Below are 27238 nucleotides of genomic sequence, written 5' to 3'. Positions count from 1 at the left end.
ATTCACATTGTTGCTTTCACTTAAACCATTTGACCTTGACCTGGATGGTAGCAGAAGACGAGCCCCACAGATCTATTTCCTTGTCTAGGAAGGAGCAGCCACAACCAAGAGATGGGCCTGATCTGCTGCCTCATTGCTTGGAGGTCACCTCTTTGTGTCCTAGTTTGAGCAAGACAGAGCCAGATCAGGATGCCCCAGGAAGAGGGTAAGAGCAGCAACCTCCACCCTCGCCTCCTAGCATGGCATGTTGGCAGTAAATCAGCACAACCCTTTGAAACTGGCAAAGCTATTAAGACATCTTTTGTAATCCTTCTGCTAGCTGCTGTCAGCAGCAAAATGGGCTGGGTTCCCCAGGGAAAACATTAACAAACGGTGGAGTCTCCCAACACAATAAATTCAGCTTATCTCACTTGGATGCCCTGTGGCATGCAAGGCTTTTCCCACCTGCGCGTACAGCACAGAAGGGTTACACGGAGCTGCACAGGAAAAGAGACAGAATAAAACATGGAAAACCAAACATTTGGGTGAAACCTCTCCCTGCCCAAGGTCCTTTGGCCCCAACTTAACACCAGCCCCTGTCCATGTCTGCCAACGTAGCAGTATTTACGACGCTTCCAACATCCCGCTTGGTTCATTACCAGCGGTGCTATCGCTCCCGACAGCGGGTGCAATCACCACCCAATGCCTGGGGAACATGACCCACAGGCTGTAATTGCCTGCCAACCCCAGCCTTCCCAGACCTGTCACCTGCCTCTGCCACACTGTCCCAGAGCCACCTGGGCACCACCACACTTCCCTTCTTGCTTTGAAGATGCCAACGCTCTAGTTGCAGCTCCAACTCTGTGTGCATTGCTGTGGGTGCCCAAATGCAGCTGGCTGCTGCCTCCCAGCTAAGCCACCTCGGCTCTCCCTTGCCCTCTCCCCTCTCCAGGGATGCAGAGCACAGCCAGGATCTCCTGCCCTGCTGCAGATCAGCCTCATGCAAACACTGGAGCACAAGCACCACAGGGAGGGAAACCAATTTCTCCCCCCAAGGTGCGCCTACCACAGGGCTCTCAGACTTTAGTTACCAACAAGGGACCGGCTCATTTTATTATCTACTCATTCAAGAACATCAGGGTGATTCAAAAAGTCCCAAATCTTTGCAAAATTGGGGTCCATACACACACCCCATGCATCAGTCAATAGCACTGATGCTCATTTCCCATGGATCCATCCTAACGTCTCAGAAAGCTCTGAGTTTCTGATACACCTGTTCTGTGGTGTGTGAAGCGCATTTTTCCCTGTTTCATAGGGGTTTGTGCCCTAAGGCTTAAGAAAAGTTGGATGATTAGAGGAACTTTGTGCCTGCTTATGAGATATTATCATAAGAGATGACAGATAGCTAATTTAGCTAACAGAAAACGAATGCCTGTAATTTCAATTAAATTTCTGGATGCCAGTCTGAACCAGGATGTATTTACTGCATGCATGTGGGAAATTACCAATTTAAATGCACCTTGTGACAACCCACACTTGAGGCACGCTGCAGGAGATGCCTCCAGCGCAAAGATACACTGCAAGAGTGAGGATCATCTTTAAAGTGGAAACTTATCCCTGACTGCTGCACAAACTGGATTAGAACATTTTTTAAAAAAAATTTTAAAGTGTGCAATATTACAACAAAATCTTTTATGAGAAGAGAAAATGGACCATGGTATAGGAAAAGTGGCCTTACTGGAAGCAACAAGAGAAACAAGAAGCATTTCAAAATTCACCATATTTAGATGAATATTTTTATCCATAAGGCAATAACGAACCTAAGAGACATTAACAAATACTTCTATCTTGGCAGCTTCTTAGTAAGATATTAATATCTTTAGTCCTCTGAAAGCCTCAGAGCATTTCACACAAGTAGCTTTTGTATCAAAATGAGTAAAAAGTGTATTATAAATAGTTCTATAGAAATCCACTGGTAAAATTTCCTATTTTTACTGACATTTGGTGTTTTGTGGTAAATGCGTCTCCACTTATTACATGGAAAGTGGAACCTGAGAGGCCTCAATAATAAATTTCAGTTCATTTCCAAGTACACCATTAGCACAACAATAAAGATTCCTTCATCTGGTTTCTGAGGTCTGGAAGATTTCTCTTTTGTAGGGAAGGATTTACGTGGTTGGTGAGAACCCGGGTTAATCACCTCCTCTAAGGCTCACCAGCAGTCAATTACACACCATTACAATGCCAGGTCAACTTTGTTTTCCTTACATGTCAGGGTAATAATTCTCCAGAGAGCGACTAGCATGAAATAATCCAGCATTCCCATGTCAGCTTGCAACACTGAGTTATACTGTTTCTGTAACAAAGTATTATGCATATATATATATGCATAACATTTCAAATACAGAAGCGTGGAAAGCTTGGGAAACTTTTATTGATATATTCCTCAAGAAATTCAAAATTCTGTGAGCGAACATCACCGTGCATAGGGTATATTGTTGTAAAACATCCAGCAGAGTGGTAAAGCCAAGAATTTTACTTTTACACTCAAAACCAGCTGCTTTTACATAACATTTGGCTTCAGATTCTTCTTAGCAGTACCAACTACTCTCCACACGCCTCTGCTCTGATGCATTGTATCGCTGCCTAGATGGGGAGGTTGAGCCTGAGGACACCAGGTAACACTGTGCCAGAAAAGCTGATACTGAGGAAAGAGCTCCAGACCAGGAACCATGAAAGCAAAGACATGGGCAGCAGGTCATGAAGAGACAGATACAGCACAGAGGTTGCTGTGGGAAGGAGATGCATGCACAGTCCGCTGCCAGATGTCTCAAGGATATCATTGTCCTGTAGCAGGCTGACAGGGTCTGCTTAGTGCTGTGAGACAAAAGCACTGAATTAGGAGGAGCAGAGGGGAACACACATGTATGCACACACGCATAGAGGCCAATAACATGTTGCAATGTCATGTTTAATAAGAAGCAGATCATACAGAGGTAGGATTATACAGTACAGATTACAAATTGCCCACAACCTATGGTTTGATGCAAGATGATTCATGTAGTAACTGATGTTGCTTCCTTGTTGCAGCTCTGTGTTGATACTCAGCCCTGATCATAGCAAGACGCATACAGCACAGAAACAGAGTATAGGCTAGTTGACTCCACAACTCCTTTTTTTATATATTGGTATAAAATAAATATACACCAGTAGCCACAGAAAGAGCCTACAAAGGGGTCTATAATGGTTATCGTACCAGATCCCTTTATATTGCCACAATGATACCTACAAACCCCCAAGGAATTAGTAATATAGTCCATAGCATCAAGAACGGAGCACTTAGAAAGATGGGAAGGCATTAGAAAATCAGGAAAGATAACCTGAGAAGGATGTAAATGTTTTTTTCAGAAGATCTGAGCATGTACGGATGTGTTTAATGGCATCTCCAAACGCTCAACCCTTCCTAGATGCTGTGCCCTGGAGCTCAGCCACATGTCTACATCCTGCTTGCCATCTCCTGGACATTATTCTTTCAGCAGCAACTCTCACTAGGTTTAGCATGGTCTACAGCTTCCAACCGGGTACCCCCGTCCCCACCTGGCACCACCATAAACATGTGAGCCCCCAGGAGCACGGGCGGCACTAAAGCCAGTTCCAGCTTCAGGAGCTCCTGCAGATCCCACAACGCTCTGCTGCGGGAAGGTGCTGAGGATCGGTCCAGGGAAGGTCACAACCACCGGCGGAGGGTAGATCACCACTCTGGAGTCGGGACACTGCCGAACACAGGGCTCGTTGCAGCTGTCAGCGATGGGCTGTGGAGCAGCCACCCCACACGGGGAGGCACCACCATCAGTGCATGTACCCGAGTGCACCATTTTTCAGGGATGGTCAATCTGAAGTGCAAGACAATAGTATAGAAATAAGGCACAAATTCTTAGAAGTTTCACAATCAAATATTATAATAAAAGTCTGCTGATGGTCTGGAGGGAAAGGTGGAATTTTCATAGCTCCATTCCTAGAAGATATCTATAAAGCTTGTATTGAAAACAATAATGTCTGGAAATCAGTTTTGAAAACAATAACATCTGGAAATCAGTTTTCATGAAAAATCGATTGAAGCCCACCATCCAGATCTGCATTTACCAAAGCCAGCAGCTCAACAGTCACAAATTTATTAATTATATCAAAAAAACTTCAGACTCGCATCAGAATATTCACACGGCATTCACCTTGACTTAAAACTGCAAACAAAGGCTTTGTTAGAAAGCGGAACTCAGAGGAAACTTACCTACTTCACAAGAGAAATAAGAGAAATGATCATACAAGATCTGATGTTGAGCACTTTTATACTTGCTCTTAGACTGCCCAAAGCATGAATCACCTGTGTGGATAACATCCTAATCAATTACTAAACGCATTTCTTTCAAGACTTAACATTGTTAATGAATGCCAATTGTTTTAAATAAATCACTTTGTAATTATTAGTTCGCCCCTCTACCGCATATGACCTGTACTTTACTGCCTTCCAGTCTCTGCTGTTTCAAAACTTTATATAGAGGGGATAACTCTGCATCTTGGAGAAAGACAAAATGTTTATATGGTTTATGCTTCACATTCTCCATGAACAGACTCGATCCTGGGCAGGTGGTAAACAGCCATTTGCTTGGAAGAAAATGTACTTGACTCAGCCCAGGAAATGTTGCAAAAGCGAGGGACAACCTGCGTCCTTGGCCTAGGGGTGGCCAGGTTCACAGCTGCGTGATGGAAATGAGCTAATACAAAGTCTGGTCAAAGCTCTGGCACACTGAAGAAATCCTGAATTTTTATAGAGTTATATGTACCCAAATAAGTCAGTGCAGCTCTTCCAATTAGACACCAAGCATCTGTTGCTTTAAGTATGCAAGCTTTGACAATAAAAAAGAAAAGGAAAAAAGGGTAAGGCCATATTTTATGTGAAATTTAACGCCCCATATTGTGAAGCTATAAATCATGACCTGATTAGGGGAATGGCAAGAAGACAATAAATATGGTGTGGCTTAGGCAAGACCTTGTCAGACATTTTTTACAGCGAGTCGCTTCTTCAATAAAAAGGCACCGAAAGCCATTATAATAACAACGCTCGTTGTGTATATAGGAGGAGGGGAAGATGCATTGTGGAATCCTGTGGAAACTGCAGGTGTGGGGTTATTGTCCGTGTTAAACAGCAGCATGAGGCAGCAGCTTTCTGACACCCAGCAGCAGAGTCAGCAACAGATGCCAAGGATGGCTGCGCCGTGTGCCATACCGACACTCCCACCAGGCCATCGAGGGCAGCAGCTTGTCCATTCTGATTTACACTTCATTTTACTTAAACATATTTTGCTACTTCTGTAGTAATAGAGGCGACTTATTTGGGCTGTTCTACTATACTAAACCTCACCTCAAAGCCTTCTGCCTTTGCCCCAGCAACCTGTTCTTGCAAGGAAAAGCCTTCCTTTGGTGGAGTTAGAGGTGGTAACACTGCAGAACAAAGTTTCCCCCTTCCAAGTCATCTCATCTTGTATATCATCAGATTGGCAGAAAAATTACTTTGAAGGACAGGACTAGACCCCATTGCACTCTATGCTACGGCAGAGCAGAAACCTCAGTCAAGATTTCCACAATGATGGGAAGTGACTGGAATGCTTCCCTACTTTAACTGCATACTGAGATTTATATTCATAGTCTCATAATGTTTGATGATTACATATTTGTAATTCCTTTGGAAAAATTGGCTCTACCTTTTCTATAATTGAAGATAACAATGTGAATGACAACATACGTCTTTATCTTAGCTTAGACCTGGTAGCAATTTATCCCTGACGTAATTCCTCAAAAACATTGGAATTAAATACCTAATTACTGTTTTCAAGTTAGACAGCTGAAAATAAAACTGAACATTAAGTCCTATATATATTGAGAAATATATTAATAATTCTGTCTTGAAAAGTCAAGATCTTCAATCCCGTGCGAGAGGAACCCACGTTGCTGGGATTTGTTTCCTTCTCTGCTGCAGACTGCTTGGGGTTAATGTCACTGCAGGGTCCACTTATCTGAACTTAAAGGTTAACAACACTGACAGCAGGCATGCCAATGCTTTCTGAAAGCATTTTCAAAGCACATCGTAAAAGCTCATTAGTGTTCTAAACAACAGATGTTGTCATATGATTATTTTTTTTAACAAGAGTATTACAGTTGCCAGCTCAAAGGCTACCAGAGAAGACAAGGAAATAAAAGTGATGAGTCAACCAGTGAACCATTGCCAAAACCCAGTACCTAAAGAGTGCGTCCATAAGGAAGCAATGCAACAAAACAGTGCACGTGTCAGCTCTATTTACCAGTCAAAACAAGCTTAAGAATCAGATTCCAGCATCTTGAAAGCTAACGATACTAAACACAAAAATCATCAGCTTTGTATCCATCAGGAGACAGAGAAAACGCCTGAGCTGCAGACAAGCCATCAACACCTTCAAGCCCTTGAAGTGCTGACAGGACACATTTATTATGTATTTAGCCGAAATGTTAAGATTCTTCAAAAGATTTTAATCGTCCTCTGTCTGTAAGGATACGCAGGACAGATGTATTAACCCTTAGGGGACCAAGCTGGAGGTCACCACAAGAGCAGGGAGATCTCTAAAGACATCCATCTGATTACACTGTTCAAAAAAGCAGATAAAGAATCCAACCCATCCCTGAGATCATTGAAACACCACAACAAATGGATCTAATTTAGGAAGTTTAAAACTCTAAAAACGTGTGTGGTTTAGTGTGCACACCACAGCAGATGAGGCAGGAACCTTAGAAACAATTACATCAATTACATGTTGGCTTTGGCTAATAAGGACTTTGAACCCAAAAAGGTGCCCTCTCCACCAGTCTGTCTAGGGAAGTATAATAAAAGTAATTTGAGGCTCAGATTTTCATCCATTTCCCTTTGTTTCTCCTCCTTAAATCAGCTCAACTGTTTTATAACCACCACACTACAGCTAAATAGGCTGTAACCTTGAGAGGCTTAGCACATTTAATTTTATAAAAAAGACCACAGACATGAGAAGCCACTGAGGTTTTTCCCACTTTGTCTTAAAGTTAGCGATATCGGAGCAGCTGTGAAGAGAGCAGTTGCAGGGGAACTGAATTTGTTTCTGACTATAAGTATGGAATGAGTAGTGTGCAGCTTTTAGAAATAAAGTCTGGTGAAACCCTGGAATTACATTTATTTTCATTTGCTTTACTTCAGACAGCAGTTGTGCACTCCACCTTTCCTTTGCATTAAAAGATTTCATTTTACTGTTGCATTTCATGCTTTGCTGCTCTCAAAGGAAAAAAGCTTTCTGATGAACAAGCCTTTAGATACCCCATGAGTAGAAGTCCAGAGCTATTTTATTTCTGAATGACCAGCCACACAGCTTGATGCCCAGCTTACAAAAAAAAATAATAAATGAACCACAGGACGGGCTTGGAGGTGTTCTGTGCAGTGGAAAACAGGCATCAAGGCTGCTTGGTGGATGTTTGCAAACAGCTCCAAAACTGTTGCCCTGTACACTTAACCAAACCTACCACTCACCACTGGCCCAGCCTCAAACCACCCAGCACCACCACGTTATTCTGCGGAGAATGACACACTTTCCCATAACTTAGCCTTCCATTAGGTACTTTGAATTTAATAGTTGTAAACAGCTACAGAGACAACACACGTTGAAGAAAGCCAGTGCTGGGCTCAGCATCACAAGAAGATTTTAACTGCTTCCAGCAAATGGGAAAGAGAGAATTTCCCACCCAGAGATATCCTCTGCTACACAGTGCACCACTACAAGGGCTCTCAATCTTATCAGCTGGTCCTGATACTTCTCATTGATCCATGTGATAGCTCATGCGTTAACAATAAGCCATGAGCCATGAATTCACCGGGAAGGTTGAAGGAAAATAAACACCCATTTTTCCCATTGCCAAGGGTTACTATCCAGCAGTGGAGGCTGTCCGTGCTGCGTTATGAGTGATGCAATAGAAAGGTGAAGAGCAATGATCTGCTACACCCTGGTGCTACACCAAGGTAAATGCAGAGATGGAATTGCTAACAAACGCTCCTGCATTTGAGTGTTATTGCTGAGTTAAGCTTAGCTCACTGGACATTGCGTTACCTGCATGCCCTCTGGGAAAATATTTTCCCTTGAAGCAGATGGCATTGGCTATTGCTTTATATCTTGTGATATTAAGATGAAGCACAGGTCTTACTGCCTATAGCCATCATTTTGTCTCAGAACAAGGGGTTACAACAAGAGCCAGTATTCAGGGTTCTAACTATATTCCCCTTTATAACATACAAACTTGCACTATATATACTAGCTATGGAAAATCAGGAAGTTAAAGCACGAAATTCAGCCGGTGTTTTCCTAACGAAATACTCCAAGCTGAAAAGAGGGAAAAAAGGGCAAGAACATTGAACTTCATCAAACCACAGTCACCCCTCATGGCATGACCTCTAACAGAGCCTATTCTCATCCCACACCTCAGCTTTGCTCTACTGATAAATTAAGCTGATCCTCACAGGTACCATGCTCGGCAGACCTATGTTTACCCATTCATAAAACAAGAATAGCACTGACAGAGGCTATTAAATAACATCTTCATAACACGACCTCTTAAAACTCCTCACAAACGCTTGTTAATGTTTTATATGAGCAAAGCTTTTCAGGCTGAACTGCATTATAATGAACACCAGCACATACCCAATTTAGAGGCTGCGTCTCAAGACATCAAAGGCTATAATTACATCACACATAGGGAGCAGTTTCCCTTCTGATGGACAAGCGCAAGGCACACACAGGGGCAGCATCCACACAGGCACAGCTGAGGTCTAGGTGCAAACCAGCAGCTCTTGCGATGGTCACAGGGTAAGATAAGAGGGTCAGTAGAAAGGGATTCCCCCCCTTGCTGTCACTGGGACACTAACCTAGTCCAACCTGGAAATTCCTTGTTTCGCAAAGGACACCAACCAGATGCCACCAACACATTTGCTAATGAACTAAGAGTCCCCGTAGGACCACAGCTGCCTGTATAAAGCACTGCCCAGGCAGCCAAGCTTTATATCCTTTGCAAAGTCACAATTCCTTGCAAATTAGCTATGCCAGTTCCCCAGCAGATTTCCATTTGCCACAGGACAAATCCTGGACACAGCCCTGAGTGTTTTGGACCTCACCAAAAGACAGTACCAGCTTGCCTGCACACCTTTTCCACTGGCCTTGTTTCAGCCGTAAAAAGCAACCAACTGCAAAGCCTAATAAAATCAGGGAAGGACTCTTATTAAGTTTGAAGAGCACTAGAGCAGCCACACAATGAATAGCTGAGTGCATCAGCCTCATTTTGCAAAGCCGGATTCTTCAATGCCCCCAGCTGCCTACCTGCATTGAAACGAACAAAAGGGGAAATGGAGCGAGGAAGATCATTGCCCACTCCCCCCTGCTGCTTCCTAATTGCTGATCTTCTAAAAAAAAAAAACAAAAAACACCACACACCATCACCACACTTTAGAAGAACGACAGATAGACGTAACAAATGAGGTCAATGGAATAAAAGGTATCTTTTATTTCTCCCATAAAGATTTAAAATGGAAAGAACCCGCAGGGTGTGGGGTGCATTTCATGGTATTTGGGAACAACAATATATTAATAATCACAAGTAAGTAAAATAATTACAGCCAATGAAAAAGTTCCATATGAACAAATTGTCTCCTGTATCTAATTAGGATTTGATACACAGCAGCTCAGGTTTTCCATGCAGTCTTAAAAGACAGTATAAAAACAAGCATTTCCAAGCTTTCAATCCAGTTCTTACTCTCTGCCGTGAACTCGGTAAGTTATTTGCTTATTTCTGTTTCTAACTAGCAAAATATCCTTTTTTGGTACTTTGAACTTGAATCTATATCCTGCAGAAATGGTCTGATGCTGAGAATTAAGATGTTTTTTTCTTTTAAAGGATCTTTCGTGGGTATGTGGGGTTTTTTTTACAGGCATAGACAGATACAGGCTTTTAAAGTTGAACTTGAGACTTACAGAACCTCCCTCAATTTGGCATGTGATGTTTCCACTTTGATCTGGCTGTCTAGGTACCTGTATCTTTAATTTGCTTTGAAAAAACTGAATTCTAGATTTCTCCTGTTAGAGGCCACTTATTTTAGCAGTTCAAATAACTACTTCTGTTGGCAGCTGACCTTTACCATCCTAGTCGGAAACTGATGTAGATTACTTCTGTTATACCACAGAGGTTGATTTTAATCTGGAATAACTGAAGGAAAGTTTGGCTTCTGTATATTCAAGACCCCTGTCTCTACACACTTTTGGGGAGGTTCTTTACAAAAGCAAATATTACCTGCCCGCTTTCAAAATATAGCAAGAAAACCCTGATCCAGTCCTGCCTGGCGTTTCTCCCATGTTTGCAGTGACTTGTTAGTTGACCAGCAAATGGAGATGATCTACAGTAGCTGGGACCTGACGCTTGAGGGCTTGTCCTTAGAGCAGTCCTGTACATCTGCAAAAGCAACTGCCACCAAATTGCAGAGTACAGACACCCAAGTGCCATTTGCTAATGCTGAGGAAAGCTGATTTGAAGTCAGATTTTAAATGTTAATTAGGAACTCCAAGGTCTCGGCACTTCTCCATGCTCAATCTCATCTTTGGAATGGACACCTCTTGTCTTCCAAGTATGGAGAGGCTTCTCTGATGTCCCACAGCTGGGCAATGCCTCTTGCTGGCAGCTGGACCAGACCCTGCACCCTCCAGCCCTCAAGGCATCCCATCTCCTTCCCAGGACCAGTTCAGCCCTGGCAATATGGGGTGTCCACAGGCTAATCCAGGCAGCTGAGGTGCAGACACCAGCAGACACCTCCTGTGATTCTTGCAACCCTTTGGTCTCCAGCTTTAGTGGAGAAAAAGCAGGGAGTAGAGCAAGAGACAGCAGAGTACAGAGCAGCCAGTAAAAGAGCTACACAGCTGCATCCTGAGATGCAGAGAGTTATATTTGACTTTTTCTACTCATATGGGATACTGGCAGTTTGAGCCAGACTCGTCTTGTCCTGAACAAACATTAGGCATTTAAAAATAGACCTCTGCCACATCACCCTGCCAATTACAAAGATAGCAATACTCTGTTCTGCAATTTAAAGTAGCATAAAGAAGGGCGATACTTCCTTTTGCTGTACCTATTGCCAGCAGAAAGCAATTCCAGTTTCAGCTGAAGCATCGGGAAAGCAAATAAATAATAGCCCTTGTCACAAGATGAGAACCTCAGCACTAATCCCAGATACGCCATTGCCTCACTAGCTGAAGCATGTAGGTCACTTCGCAGCTATGCCTGGAACTCCCCTTATTCTTGGGATAATACCTACCTGCTCCACAAGACACCCGAAGCTATGACAGGGATCGCTAGCTAAATGCAATGCTGTGCAGTTTCTGCTATGGAGATGAGGGCTGAGAGTGCAGCAAGCTCAGAGCAGAAAAACAGCTTGTCAGATAAAACGAGTGATCTGCAGGGAATTCCTTTACCTTTATTTCCTACTTTATTTTTTAGGCTCATCTCCATCCCAGAACAATGCCTTATTATGGGTACCAATACAAGCAGCAGTACTATATTCCAGGTGGAGCGAAGTGTGCCACACCGGTCTTCACACACTGCCACAACCCCAGTGCGGTGAGGTGCACATCATGCACACCATGTGCTTCCAAAGGCACCAAGCTGTGCACCGTGACCAAGACCGTCCAGAGCAGCCCCAGGTGCTACGCACCATGTTCATCACGATGCGTTGAGACACACATTGTGGAAGACCACTCCTCCTCCTGCAGCTCCAGGTCTCCTGGTCTGTGCACCATGGCATTCCCTCAGCCCCACGTGCAGGGCAGGGAACATCTCTGCGTGACACACTGCGGACAGCCAGCCGTTACGAGATGCCCTCAGATATGCGCTCCAGCTCCCATGTGCCAACACAGCGCGTGTCCTTACTCATACCAGTGGTCCAATAGCTACCACTACAACACCGGGCACCAATAAACTCCATGGAGGTGCCCACAGAACAGCCAGGTGATGAAAAGCAAGACACACACCCATAGCTGAGTTCACAGGCACAGCTTTCAGAAGCACAACTCTTCTGTTGTGACCACTGGGGCTTGCAGACAACCTGACCCCTTTACAAACCAGCCCTTATTTAATCCTCTCCGTGTTATACTCTGCATTAAGTTTAGCGGTCTCATAGCTTCATCATTATGGTCTCCTATCATCTACAGAGGGCTTGGATTTCAACAAAGACAGTTTTTCCGCGACTGCCAGTGTAAGTGATACCTGAGTTTTACCACGGGCATAATCACTCACATGGATGACATTGTATCCTCAAAGCAGCTTCAGCTAGCCCAGTGTCACCAAAAACTAGGTCCTTCCATGCTAACACTGCTAAGAATACACATTTCTTTCTGCTTTCAACAGTGTTCCAGAGGAGATTTTGTAAAGAAACTGGTTTCTAAATCTGTGCTTTGTTCTGTATGCAGCCAACAGAAATAAGTGAATGTAAAATGGTGGAAAACAGGACTTGACTTTCAAGTCAAGGGGGTCTACTATGTGAAGCAGCTCACTCTGGAAGCACTTACTACTTAAATATCCACCTCTGATGTACCAGCTGAAGTCAGAGAATACTTGCTGTATAACCTGCATTACTTTATTCTCTGTGGTAAATAACCATCATCTCACATAATAAAGCCTCTACTGCATCAAACTACCTGCTTTCTAGTTCGGTGGGTTGGTGGGCTTTTTTTCATCCCTTTTCAGACTTGACTCAGAGCAGAAAATCCCCAGTTGTACAGCAGCCATGGAAAGACAAGCTCTGCTTCCACCTGTGTGGGTAATACTCAGCTTCCCACAGTGGATTCTCAAAACAACTCACAGAAAAGCTGTAAGATGACTAACGCAGTGAATCAATAAGCTACTAAACACTGGAATTGTCAGGGCAGAGCTCTAACCCCTAGACCACAGTGCTGCACGCGGTACAGCATTCAGCTGTTCACAAATCGAGGAGTTATGACCCCATCCACCACTAAATACCAATTAAATTTACCCTAAATCATTCCTTGTGCATTTGTAACCTGCACCCCAGCAATTCCTTGTGGTCAGTGGATTCAGGGAACATGAGGGAGCCCCAGGCAGGCACACATTCCCTCACAGCAGAGCAGCCAAGGGCACAGCACAAAACCCTCAGGCAGTCAAGGACCCACAGTGCCACAAACACCCAGCCGTTCAGAGTAACGCATCAGTATCAGAACAGGGCATAGCAGAAATTAGATTGGCATTGATTAATTTTTTTTTCTTCTATCAGCCTTGACATTCATTGAAATCGATAATCCCAAATACGTCGCTTTGTCACAAGGTTAGGCAAGCTACAGGACTCCAAATTCAGTTAGATTTGCACAGCAAGGAAGCATCTTTTAAAAGAACAAAAGGTCTGAAGCTAGAAACAAAGCAAGTAGACTGTTTTATGGGGGGGTGGGGGGGGTGGGGGGGGGAAGAGAGAGAAAAAAAAAACCAGAGACAGCAGCTCTGAAGAGGCACCACTTCCCTGGAGTCAGCAGAGATGAGGATGACTTATGCCTGCTCCAGATATGCCTACTAGGAGAAAAGTAATAAAGTTATGCTCTCCACCAAGTAGCCAAAGGGCATGCCTCTAATGTGGTCGCATTCAAAGGAGGGTGAAGCTGTTTGGCAGTGCCCAGCAAGGGGAGCGCTTCCCATCCCCTCTCCTGGCTGCTACGCTACAGCCCGTGAACATGGCACCTCAGCAGGCTGAGGTTACAGCAGCAACGTGAGCAAAAGAGCCATTCTGCATCTCTCCACATGGTTTTTCACCCATACTTTCATGCTACACCCAGGTTTTAGTCTTAGGTAGTCAGAGGTTTCAGTACTGTGTGTTCATCCAGGCAACTTCACTGTTTAAGAGCTCGTTACCCCAGTTCATCAAGCTCTCTCCATCACTTGCCCACAAACACTTCTCATTTGCCCAACTCTGCTGAGCTCCACCACTTCTGGACAATAGCATTACAACAAAAATGTGTGATTTGTATTTAAATGAGTCTGTGCAATACAGCTGTCTGCTCTTTCAACAAGCTGGGTGGCAACCACTGCATTTTTATTATTCCTAATTAAAAGCAGAAAGGGTGAGAAATTAGGAAGGCATTTAGTGTCTCTGCCATTCCGAAGTCTATCAAATTTTCAGAGCTGACTACAGAGGCAAACAGATGCTTCACTGTGATTAAATTCAAAATGCCACACAGTCAGGTTAGCCTGGCCCAGGGAGCCAGGGAACATCAGGGCAGAGCTACACCACAAGCCCACTGGTCCAGCAGCAAGGGCAAGCTGCCCCAAGGAGCTCAGCACCAGCCACACAGCCCTGCCCTCGGACGCTTGCAGGCTGAAAGCAAACAGCAACTCTGTCACCTAACACAACGCTACATTAGGTCCTCTATCACTGAAGATTACAGGATTAAAATCTTTCAAAATGAGAGAGCTTTCAGCAGTAGCTGATAACCAGCAGTTCTTCGTAGCATCACAAATAATAATTTGGATGAACCCACCAATAAAAATATTGTAAAAGTACTTAGCATCACAATCTTTCCAGTTTCAGGTGGGAGAGCTTAGGAACATGTTAGAAACCTCCGTCCCATCCCAGGTTTAAATCCTACTCAGTGTACTTGTCCCCAGCCAGTCCCACAGGAGGGAACCACCTGACAACCTGGGGGCTTCTCAAAGAGCACATCAAGTTCTCAGGGAGAGTCAGCAGGACCTCAAAGCGTTTGTAGTCTGAAGTCACATTCACAGGGTGAATTTGCTCTCTCCTGATCAGCTTTGACTTACCACATACCTACAGTTCAAACCCCAGCAGGAGGAGAAAGAGAAGGGCTGCAAAGAGAAGGACAGAAGCGTGTGATTTACTTAACAGCGGCATGATCTCTACCAGGTAAGAGCTGAAGCCAGCCAGGAGCATTTTGTAGCTAAGAATTTGCTCTTTAGTGAATTTCTGATGCAATTCAAAAGCATAGTATTTGGTCTTTTGACTCCCACACTATAAAAATCATCCTGCCTCCAACACTAGCAGCAAAGCATCCAAAGCAGCTCCTAGCACACAGTAGCCAACGATTCACAGGAGAGCAGACCCAGAGGCTCCTCTTGCTGATGTGATGGAAAGCGCTTTCTGCACATGACCAAAACCATGCATTGCATCAGCAGGGATCGGAGCACAGATCCACGGGAAAGCAGGTCCCTGCATGTCCCCCAGAGCTGCATTCCCAGATCCCAAACCAGCACCAGCTCTGCAGCTGCAGCCCATCTGCTCTCATCATTGACAGCACCTGCTGCTCAAAGCCTTTCACTTACTACTGTTCCACATACGGCATTCAGAGTCTATTACTTTTTCAGCTTGCTGCAGACAGTAATCTGCACTGGAGCATCTCCTTGTCACGCTCACAGCTGTCACCTAGGGGATGTATATCTGTACTTCAGCCACTTGCACTGGAAATAAGTGGATTTCCAACAGCCCCGAGAGCATCCCAGTTATCCCAACACACCTACAACCACAGCCCAGTTAACACAGCTTAGCTGTGCCCTCCTCCGGACACTGGCAGCTTACACAGTTCCTGGTTTGTGCAGGATCTCCAGCAGCAATGAAGCCAGCAGCTGCTTTCTTGCAATTAGCCAAGCTGTATTTTCTTCTGAAGCACATACAGTAGCTCCTTCCCTCCTCAAAGTGGGCCAGGTCAAGGACACACTTCAGTGCTGACAGCCCAGAACTGAGCATCTGCTCAGCACCCAAAAGCCAGTGATAGAAGAGAGCAAGCCAAAGGTTAAGATGTTGTTCTCCAAAATGTTAGGGAGGTGCTTAGATGCCACAGAGGGGTTGAAAAGTAGGTAGAAGCCTCTCAGACTTTCTTCCCGCAGACTACAGCCCAGATATCAGACAGAATCCTGCAAGCCAAGGCTTTAACACTTTGAGAAACTACAGAAACAGCCAGTGGAAAAAAGAAAAAAATCAAGAACTAAAGCAGCCCCAAGATTATTCCACCTAGAGATAGCAATAGTGAAGCACAGCTCTCCATAGCAGCACACAGGTTAAAACCACCTGAAACCATTTTTCACCACAGCTCTTGATACAGGAATTAAGTTTCTGTGGTGGTCTCACAGCAGGGCTGCCTACAGATCTGCAAGCTTTTCTTCACTCATAAGCCTTTTGCTTGGAGAAGTCTCCCCCTTACTAAGATAAAGCAACCCTAGGTGGGTTTGAGTAGAAAAGCAGCTTGCAGATAAATGAACTGATATAGATATGAAGCTCTTTCTGGAGAAGGAGACAAATCAGGGTTTCCTCTGCCATTCAGGCAGTACGATCACTAGCACTTCCTCAATCCATTGCGCAGAAGAACAGAGAAGCAGAAAAGAGCTTAGCACTGTATTCAAAACAAGTTTTCCTGTTTCTAAGATCCAGAAATCTCTACAGGCTTCACAACGCTAGCTTAAATAAAGTATCCTACTCATAACTGAGCCCTACACCAGCAACTCTTTCAAAGGATCCTCCTGCATCAGAAAAGAGAAAGGTTTAAGAGGGGACAGTTGTATTTAGTGTGTGCCTGGATCATTGGCTAAGGAGCACGGGGCAGCTGAGAGTGATCTGTCTGAAAAGACATAAAGGGGGCATGGGCTGGGGTTTGTGTGTTGTATATAGGTGGTGGTGGGGGGGTGGTGTTGGAGCAGCATTGTTTGTTAGTGTTGTATTTATGTCTTGAGGTTTTTTTCTTTTATTGTAATATAAATCTCCTAATGTAGGTCTTTGGCTGTTGGAGAGTTGTGATCTGGCTTTAGTAGTTTATTGAGCACACTGGATGTTATTGTAATAGATCCTTTTAAATCTCTTATGTGCTGGGTTTGGGGAGAGCTCTGTTGCTGGTTTCTCTCTAGCACAGCAACCTGTTCACAACTCCTATTGCTTCAGAAGCAGTTTACAAACCTTAACATGTGGCCCTTTTCTATTCAAATCTTCTAGAAAATCAGAGCATCCTAGAAGCTGTCTGAGTTAACAACAGGCTTTGGAGGTTTTTTGTTGGGTTTTTTTTTTCCTGTGGTGATGATGTGCTAAAAAAGGTGGGGGTTTTGGGACAGGGTTAATATACTTTGAAGGATGCTTGTTGGTTTTGCTAGCTTTGGGAGAAATGGCAAAAGGTGGCTGAGAATAGCTCTTGAGGAAAGCCTCTTCATGTGTTTATGCAATTCTTTTAAATTCCTAATCACTCTAGCAGATGTGGGAGCTTCTTAACTGTGGGATTGGAGAAGCTCTCCTGTTTGAGAAAAGTGACATCAAGCTCTTCAAAGCAAAGAGCATCAGCTAGATGGTCGTAGAGCACCATCCTGTGGCAGTGCAAGTGCTGAGCTGGAGGAATGTGTTCCCTCCTGACTCGCCACCCCTCGTTCCCGGTAGAGCTGCAGGTGCTTGCTGTAATTAGCTGATGTGTAAACAGAACTCAGCTGATCCCCAGCCCAGATACTGCTGTGGATGCAAACTGGTGAGGAGTGAGACAGGCAGATGAGGTATTTGCACAACACTTGTGGAAGGTCTGGTGTTCTCCAGGCACATCTGTAGGGCTCAGCCCCTGACTTGTGCTGGGAAAAAAGGCAATGTTCCACTTGCAGCTTTGTCGGGCTTTGTTCTTTGCTTTGAAGGGGGAATCCGAGGTGGTGTGTAGGGTGATTTTGGCAGTTAAAGAATGAACGTGGGTGTGGGAAGACAAAGCAGCACAGGAATGGCGTGCTGTGCTGTTGAAATTGCAAGTTGCTGCACTGATGACACACTTTGGGCTGTAAAGTCAGTGATAAAGTGATGCAACACAGGCCAGCCAGGGGATCTAGAACAGCAGGTATATGATGCTAGAGACTCCTGTGTGGTGGTACTGGCTTGCCCATGACTAAGTGAAGTGGTGCAGAAATGGGCCAGCTTTGAAAGGAAGGAAGAGGTAAACCTGACAAATGTTAATATCACATTACTGTGAGAAACAAAGGGTTTCAGCTGCAAAGGCCAAATTCTAAATCTTCCTTGGCTGTGGAGGTCACAGACCTCACAAGATCCCTGATGCAAGCGTGCCAACTCCTTTCCACTCCTGAGGGACTTGCTATTTGACTCGAGTTTCTGGGAGTTTATATGTGGCTGTCCACACCATCAGCTCCTGCATGGGCCCATCATATCATGGCCCTGCTTGTATCCTGTGGGGATGCTACAAGCAGCTGGAGGCTTTGAAAGGAGAAAATCTGGTTCCATTGCTGCCCTTGGTTGTGTATAGCAAGTCTTTTCACTGCAGGAAGAAACAAGGTTTACTGCAGTCTGAAGAGGCTGCCTTTCTCCCTTCCACCCCAAGTCCCTTCAGCTTTCTCTGGGTGGTGCTGATGGGATGAGGGTGCAGGGGACTGACCTGCATTGCCATACAGCTGTGCTGTACATGTAACTCTAGGAGGAAAATCTGGGGGGACTCTTCCCCCTGGAATGTGTGTCATAGAGACCTCCTTCAGGCATCCCTGCCCCATGCAGAACATAGTGTTTCTGATGTGCCCTATTCTGTCCTATAAAACAGATCTTGGTTTTGCTGTCCTCAACTGGAATCCCCATGTAAGTAACTAGGAATCCACTGTTGAAGGGGAATTTCCTAATTATGCTTAAAAACCATGATGCCCGGGAGCCATGAGGCTTCCCCCTGCTCCAAAGTTATCAACTTAAAACCAGAGTTGGTTCTGGTGGACCCTGTGGCCTAATTCAAGGTAGCTATGTGGTGCCATGAGCTGGGGTCATTGGAAGGGGTCCCCTGTGTTGGTGGCATTTCTTACTCCAGCTGTCCTCACCTTACTCTCAGACAAGCTGATCCTGATTTAGTCTAGAAGCCTCTCTTGTGAAGCCTATGGGGAGTTCCCAGGCAAATAAATTAACTGTCGGATATGACCACTGATGATAATGAATGGAGCAATTATGACTTTCCATTTGAGGACTGTAATTTTAATGGGCTGGTGCAAACCAGCTGAATAATATGGGAAGGAAGCTGCATCAGTGTCATAGGTAAAAACTGGGCAGATGACCCACTAAACAGCTGGGTGGATCATAAAAATAGGAAGCTATGCAGTTAAACTTGCCAGGTGATGAGCAGCTCCGTCTTCCCAAGGAGTGTGTCCTGCACACAGCCATTGTCACCATGGATCCATAGTGGACAGTAAAATGAGGTTGGACATGACTCATTTTGAGTGCTGCTGATGCTCAGGTGACAAATGAAGTGTTCTTCAAGCAAGCTCTCCTGGCATCCCAGAAATGCCTCTAATCCCTATCGGAGAGGGGAGAATGAAAAAATGCCTGCTGCTGAGGAGATTCTCCTAGGGAATGAGGTGCTAAGGCAGTGGCCATCACCTCATCACCACTCCAATCTCCTCTGTAACCCAGTCCCATGGGGTATTGTGCATGGGGTCTGCAAAACTCCTGCATGTGAAGATAAAATGCTTGGTGCAAAGCAGGATAAAATAGACTTACCCCAATATTTAGTGCTGCAGGTGGTGAAATAAGACAACCGTGTAGGTTTATTGCCCCCCTTTGCCATGAATGCTGTTCTCTTTTGGAAGAGCTTGAAATCCTGAGTTAGGGAGGGCATGACCTGCCTGCTTGGGCTTACTGGGAGACAGCAGAATTGCCTTCCCCGAGGAGAGCCTGCTGCGTAAATAAGCTGTGAATTTATTTATATATATATATAAAAAGAAATAAAATGAAAGGCCTGGCTCTTCTCACGCTGCTGTAACCCAGGAACAGCTTCATCAAAGCCAAAGGACTTTAAAATATTCCTTGCACCTGATGCCAGTGGGTTGGACAGTGGGCAGATGCCAGATGCTTCCCATGAGCATCCTGTCACATGTCCCATTTCCAAAAACATGGATGTGTCTCAGCCACAGCCCTGAGCTGAACGCATCAGTAATCTTCAGCCTGAACACCCCGTAGCTGGCTGGCAAACAACATTTTCCCTTATCAGGGCAGGAAGTCTGGCTCAGGAGGTGATGTGTCTTTGTTCAGCCATCCTGCAGGACTCTGGAGTGGGTACGGTGCTGGTGGTCCCTTCTGTATCTCTTCCCCATCCGAGAAGGAACTGCCCTTTTGCCACCTAATGAGGTGGCCATGGTCGTGGAGCTTGCTCTCTGGTCACCATCTAAGATGTGGGAAATCTAATACCAGAGGTAATGGGCTTATTTGATTGGAACTGGAATTACATAAACAATATGGACCAAAGATTTACTTTTGAAGGAAGGTAGTAGCTTATTACTGTGGGATTTGTATTGCTTTATGCCTGGGCTTTGCTGGGTGCTCTGTGTGTGCAAGAAAACCAGGAAGGAGCTTTCAGAAACCAGCCACTTCCCGTGATGTGGCTCTCGCACAGGATGCGCTGTTGCTTTCCTCATCACACTCATGATGCTCGTGCCTGGGTCTATCTGGCCCCATGGCTGCCAACACCAGAGCTGTGGAGGGGAAGGGCAACTGTGGTGTTGGAGGGCACCATGCCTGCAGCACCGCGGTGCCTTTCATCATGTTACCCTTCGTGCTTCAATCTTTGCTGTCATTACAAAATGTCTCAGCGATGAGACTGTGGGTGTGATAAGAGATCTGCATATCTAATGTAGCGGGGCTATTGCTCAATTTTGACTTATCCTCCTTTTTGCTTTATCTGCCTGTTACTATCTTACTTGGTAAGGCTTGTCTCTAGGTTGAGGTATGCCAGAGGAAACAGTAAAGACCCACGTATAATTTTTTTCGTAATATTCTACTTTTTTCAGTAGACATTTCAGTTATTTAATAGTAATCATTTCTGTTTGCCAGCGCTGCTGTCTCTTATCACATTCAGCAAACATTGGTTGAAAAAAGTGAAATAACAGGAAAAATAATTGCCTTCTGTTGTTTGGTAGAACATTTATGCTATGATCTAAGTCTGATATCAGCAAAGTATATCACTTCCACACATAACCTAGTGAGCTAAAAACCATTTGAGGTGACCAGCTCTTTGGTACCTAGCAGACTCCAGGTGCGGTATAGCATCCAAGCACGCCTGCCACCAAATTTTGTCGGATATTGAGCAGAGCAGTTGGAAACCCTTTGATCTCAAGGACATTTCTTTGATGTTGCCTCTGTGATTTAAAGCCAGACAAACTTGTGTTAGTGTGAGCTTTGCTTCATGCCATGGCAAAGCTGAAGTGCTGGACAAGCGTTACCTCCACCAATAGGATGGGCCCAAGTCATCCTGTTTCATATCTCCCAACTTTCCATCGTAACACGGATAATCTCCCAATGAGCTTCGGAAGAATGAGGAACTAAGATGGGGGAAAGAAGAAAACCAAAAACAGGGTGTGCCCATGGCTTTAATTTACGTGGTAAACTGCAGGGACCAGATAAAAGTGAAACCAGGAAAGGAAGCCACAGACGGACAACTGACTGTTCAACTGCCAAAGCCACGGTCTAGTAATAACCAGGGAAAGTTGGTCCTCTTGGGGTACACAAACCTTGTCATCACTGTATCCATGTTCCTTGGCAGAGAGATACAAATCATGTTGAAATTAGGAGAAATACTCACAGAAAGCACCCTACCCAAGACCACAGATGGTTAAGTATTGCAATAAGGGCCAAAGGGCAATTTCTCAATGGGCAGACCTGGGGGGAAGAGCTGGTACTGAGGAGGGGGAAGGATTGAAAGCTTCAATCCCAAAAATAGAAGCAGAACCCAAGGGGTGGAGGCAGAAACAGTTCCAAATTAGAAATAATCCTTCCTGCACCCATCTGACACCAAGGATTAAGTGGGCAGGGAGGCAGGCTGTGCCTCATCTGAAGAGATGGGAAGTGAGGGGACAGGTGTGAAGAAGAAGTGATGCTGTGGGGAGGAGAAAAGCTATTCCTGCTCAGTAGAGGTGGATCCACGTCTGCAGGACAAGGGTGCTGACTGCAACAGGGCAGGGGCTACTACCACAAACAAAGAATGGCATCAATCCTGGCCAGGGACTGTCAGCCATTGCCAACACATGTTGCACCTGCTGTCTGGGTGCCTGGTGTACCCAGCAGCGAGTCTTGCATCACCGAGTTGTCTGGCAGTAAGGGCAGGCTGCCTGTTGGGTGAGAGTGGGTAGGTCTTGCTTTGGTGGCAGTGAGCTGATGAAGAGATAAAGCTGTTCTGAATATTCTTCATGAACAACTGCCTTTTGTGAGGACCACTGAGGCCAGTCCCTAAAGGCTCAGAGCAGATTGGGGTGCAAGGGAGACATCACGCTCCAGTTGCCCAATGTGTGCCCTGTGTCCACCTCGCTGGCGCAAGTGTCCCACAGTGCCCCAATGTGCGTCATATGGAGATGCTGAACATCGCAGGTATTTGGTGCATTAGGCCATTTTATTAAATGTTTTGCCATATTCATCTACTGAGGGAGAAACTGGAATCTTAGGGAGAGATGGTTTACATCAAGGAACAGAAGAGAATCCTCCATCCCACCACCACATTGTCTCCCCATCCTTACCCACCAGCCTGTGATGTGCAAAAAGCTGGAATAAAGAATTCAGCAGAAAATAATCTAAGGGCTTCAGAAACTGGAGTTTATGAAACTTCAGACCTCCCGTGTGCCTTGGTCACCCCAACATCCATCCCAGCTGCTACTCGTCATCCAGCAGAAGCGTGGCCCTCTCTTACAGTCTGGATGGATGTGAGGATCATACCTCTTTCATAACCCACGCAGAGGATATAATCAGGAGGTATCGAGCAAACGCATCATGAGAACACGTATGCCTCTGTGGCAATTATACTCCACCCTCCAAGCTGTGCTTTGTAGTGCACAAAAATATTCAGTGCACACAGTGTTCTTTGGGGGTCTCTGCATTAAATCACTTAAAGAGACCTCTGCCCCCCCCCCCAGATGCTGGGGAGTTCTGCCTCTGCAATGTGATTTTCCTTCAGTTAAGGAGGGTTTTATCTGGAGATGAGGCATTATACTGGGAATTTAAAGTTCTGGTTAAAGCCCCAGCCTTGAGACTTTCCCAAATCACGCTCCCCTGTGTGTAAACCAGGGACATAATTCTGCTTTCTCTGATTTCTAGTCTTTGGTACTGAAACTCCCATTTATATACCTAGGAAAAGGGGCCTTCAGTAGTGAGGAGTGGCTGGTTGGAAGCAAAGCACTTTTATAATTAACAGATGAATGACCTCGGTTAGCTCAGCCAGGACTGAGACTAGCTGTAAAGCTGATATCAGTTAAGGTGAGCATTCAACTTTGCTGTTGAAATGCAGGAATATGGTCTCAGATTCTGATTTTCTTTCTGTCCCTTAACAGTGTGGAAATACTACTGTTTTGCTGCTTGCAATGAGTCCTTTTAACAAAATGCCAGCACCTCTGTGCTGCTCTGACCTGCCCAACCAAGCTAACAAGCCTCATTTAGAGCAACCAAGTCAAGCTTTGTTATGCCCCACTCCCCAGCACACGTACCTAAAATCCCAGGACTCATCTTTTATGTGCCAGAACATGCTAAACCTCTTACCACTGCATCCTGACTGCCCTTGATCTTAAGAGCAGAGATAAACAAGCTGTTCTAGATATGCTAAGTATATGCTACAACCACAGCCCTTAATTTGGTTTTCAGACAAACAGTGATTCCCTTAACATCTATCTTCCCTGCCCTACTTACCTCCTCAGTCCTGGCACATCACAGAGGGGCTTTGATATTACCTGTGATTGTGTCTCCATCATGTTAAGAGCTGTATAGTCTCAGCTGGGTGTTTCTAGATATAAAAATAGCAGTTGTATTGTAGAAAGTACTGTACTAAACCTTAGGGAAAGACAAGGTGGTAAGGGGAAGTGATTTTTATTTTATTTATTTGGCTCTACCTGCCTGCATACTCATCCACATACTCTCAAGCAGCTGGAGGTGTATGAGAACCTGGTGTAGCATCACTTGCAAGCCACACAAGGATCACCAGGTACTGCATCTGCTGCGTTCCTTTTAACTGGCAGCAATGAACTGTGTTTTGTGGCAAGCCTTTCATAAAAATCAGTAATTATAGTGGAATATTTTGCCCCAGTCACTCTCCTTAGTTCCTGGGCGAGGTTGCAGCCTGCTGTCCAATTTCATTATTTTACACATCATACAGTTACCATCTGTCTCCTTGCTGGCATAAAAGAAAACCCACTAGTGGTATGAATATTTTTCTACCCAGAATATGGCTTTGCACGTTGCATGTTTTTACAGGTGTTTGAAAACTGAGGGTGGCTGATAGACTTCCAAAGGTTTTTCTAACAGACAATGGAAATATATTCTGGGGCCTCTTACAGGTAAAACCCTGCAGCTGTCCCACAAAACCCCTTTCAGGCGAGAGCCTTCAGCAGAGCACTGTGTTCTTGGGAGAGGGTCTCTTGTCCTCTGCCACCAATGGTGATACCTATTTCCTCCCAGGAGGGTGGCCATGTGGTGGTGGTGGGGGGGGGGGGGTTCAACAAAGCTGACAGGCACCGCTGACAGAGCAGAGCATCATCGGAGTGCAAAGATGAGATAAGGCTGAGCAGGTTTCATGCTCCAGGGCAGGAAACGCACACGGGCAAAGCAAGGAAGAAGGCACCAGCAGACACTACGGGTGGCACAGCCTAGGGCTCTCTGTCACAAAGCGTGGCTCTGAAATAATAAAGCAAGCTACGGCTGCCTCAGTCAGCTCCATCTGAGTGAAAGATCCTTCCAGCACTGCCACTTAAGAGCTTGCCTGCAGCTGGAGGGTTTTACTGGAGGAACTTGCTGCTGCTGTTGGTAATAATTCCAGTTTGGCAGAAGAAAAGACATAAAAAGTGTGAGCAAACTGTATATCCAGACTAAAGCCCCCTGCGGCCCTTACGGTTAAGGGATGAGGTGCTACAAGAGGAGAATGACAAAGATGACCCTTTTTATCTCTTAACCCATGAGTAAATGTATCAAAATACTGTGTGCAGCCTGCAATAAACAATACTCTTTCAGCAAGAGGGCCTTTCACTATTCTTATATCCTCCTGGGAGGTTTAAAAAGAGCTTGTTATATATTTATCTGCCCACTGGATATAAAACTCCCAGTATTGTCCTGATTATTTTTTTTCAAAACTGCTCCTTTTCTGTTATGTTCACTCTGCTTATGACAACGTAGTCAATGCCCAGAACATCTGAGAATTTCTCACTGCTATTGTGTATATAACTACCAGTGAATGTGTCAATGAAATAGCTTTTGGACTTTCTTTAAAGCTCAAATTATGTAAACTGGCCATGTCCCCTGGCTATGTCAGGCACAGTTTAAGCAAAAACACCAGGAAGTACCAATGAAGCTATGAGTCCACCACCCTGAGGGCAAAGACACCTCTTCCAGTGCCTGTGCGGCTATAGATGACTCCCATGATGGGAAGGGATGTGGTCACCATGCTCTCCATGCTCTCGCAGTGCCACCAGCTCGCTGCCATTACTATTAGAGAGGACAACCGTCCCCTCTGTTCTTATGCTGAGGTCTCTGCAGGCCAGCAGGGGTAAAACCAAAATGGTCAGAGTCCTAAACCAGCTGCTCTTACACCACTGCAAGGCTACGTGAAGACCACTTCACTGCTTCTTTGGCTGTTTGGGCTTCCTTCCTCCATTTTTCTGTAGGACAAATCTTCCAAGGCTATAAATCACCTGGAGCCACCCAGATTTGCATCACTTCAGGCTCTGGCTGTATAGGCATGTGTTGTCTTTGGGGAAACTTAAACTCATTGGACCAGCGTCCAATGTGTGTCCCTACAGCCCCTGGCAATAACGTGGGTGTCATTAGAAACATATAATACACTCCTACCGGTCTGCCAGTTGCAACACAATATAATGACATGCCAGAGCCATGTCTGGGTGTTCAGAAACATTTTCTAGAATGAGAGATAAATTATCTATGTCTATAAAGACAAAAGTTTCTCTTTGCCACCTCCTGTTTCCTTTCTGGAAGGTTGGACCCCTCTGTGTAGGGCAGATGTGAAAATAAACCACTTGTTTTTTCTGAAAATCCAAGAGCATTTCTGCTTTCCTCCATTTCTTCACTTTACTTGTAGTAGGTGGAGCCATCCAATAACTTTAATATAGGCGAAAACAAAAGAGGTGGTGGAAGGAAGATACCAATCAGAAATGACAAGCCCAAGATTATGCCAAGTAAGTGGGTAGTTGTGGTTGGGTTTGGCTGGTAAATAAATCAATCATTGTTTCTTTCCAAGAGGAGGACTAGATACTATATAAAAGTTCTCACACACCAGGTTTGTTCACTCCATTTGACTTCTTTCCACTGGTTCGTGCCGTGGGACACGGTAAGATATCTCATGCTACTGATGAAAACTAGCTTGGCTGATTAGCCTTGGAATGCTAAACTGGAAAAGGTGGGAGTAAATATGGGGTTTGGGTCTCTAGTCAAAAAATTCTTCCTTATTTACAGTCAGGTTTTTACTTCCTAATGATTCAGTCTGTGGAATTACTTAATCCCACAAAAAAGGGGGAGAGCTGGGACATAGAGAACATGGTCTTTGGAGCCCCTCTGATTTCATTGGGCCCAACACCATGTGGCAGCTCCTAAATACTCTTGAAATATAAAACTTAAAAAGGGCAGGAAAAAGACTTTTTGCAGGTACTTCACAAGGAGTGGGAAACAAAGGAACTGAAATACAAAATGGAAATCTATTCTCATTTTCCAGCCTTTTATCTAAACGGGAAAGCATTCTCTTTTGACTACCATTTTTCTTGGAGGAACCACTTTCTCCCCTGGCATGTTTGGACACTTCAACCTGCTGACCTGTAGATTGTTTTCATTAGTAGAGCTGTCACTTACCTGATAGAGGACTATAAAGTACTACCGCCTGCAGACAAGGATGTGGGCTGTGGTGGGGTTCAGTGCCGAAGAAGTGCTCAAACTTCACAGCATCCCTGTAGGTTTCATCCTTGGGCACAGGCACCCATCAAGCCTTTGCAAGTGGTGACCTAGAGCATGCTGATGAAGCTTTGTGCAGCTGTGTCGGTATTTTTTTTTTTTTTGCATTGCTGACATCTTTCCCACTGACTGTTCCTTTTTCTTCTATTTTTAAAGAAGAAATAAAACAGTCACTGTACTCTTTTGAAAGCAAGATTGAAGCATTTCAAAGTGCAATGAAGTTATTGTTATGCAAATGACAACCTG

General features: G+C 44.9%; 1 protein-coding gene across 1 annotated transcript; it reads right to left on the bottom strand.

Annotated features, from left to right (window-relative positions):
- Positions 1-2355: 2355 nt before the first annotated feature.
- Positions 2356-13508, bottom strand: LOC308055069 (uncharacterized protein). The gene has a single exon (XM_080368650.1). The coding sequence runs from the start codon at positions 3852-3854 to the stop codon at positions 3534-3536; it is 321 nt and encodes a 106-aa protein (XP_080224776.1). The 5' UTR covers positions 3855-13508; the 3' UTR covers positions 2356-3533.
- Positions 13509-27238: the final 13730 nt, after the last annotated feature.

The sequence above is a fragment of the Falco punctatus genome (assembly GCF_963210335.1).
Source record: "Falco punctatus genome assembly, chromosome: 18".
In the NCBI taxonomy this organism is placed as follows: domain Eukaryota; kingdom Metazoa; phylum Chordata; class Aves; order Falconiformes; family Falconidae; genus Falco; species Falco punctatus.
The sequence above is the reverse complement of the archived record's forward strand: the minus strand, read 5'-3'. Positions and strand labels throughout refer to the sequence as shown.

Excerpts from the sequence above, each read along its gene's own strand:
- LOC308055069 (XM_080368650.1), bottom strand. The coding sequence starts at position 3,854 with ATGGTGCACTCGGGTACATGCACTGATGGTGGTGCCTCCCCGTGTGGG.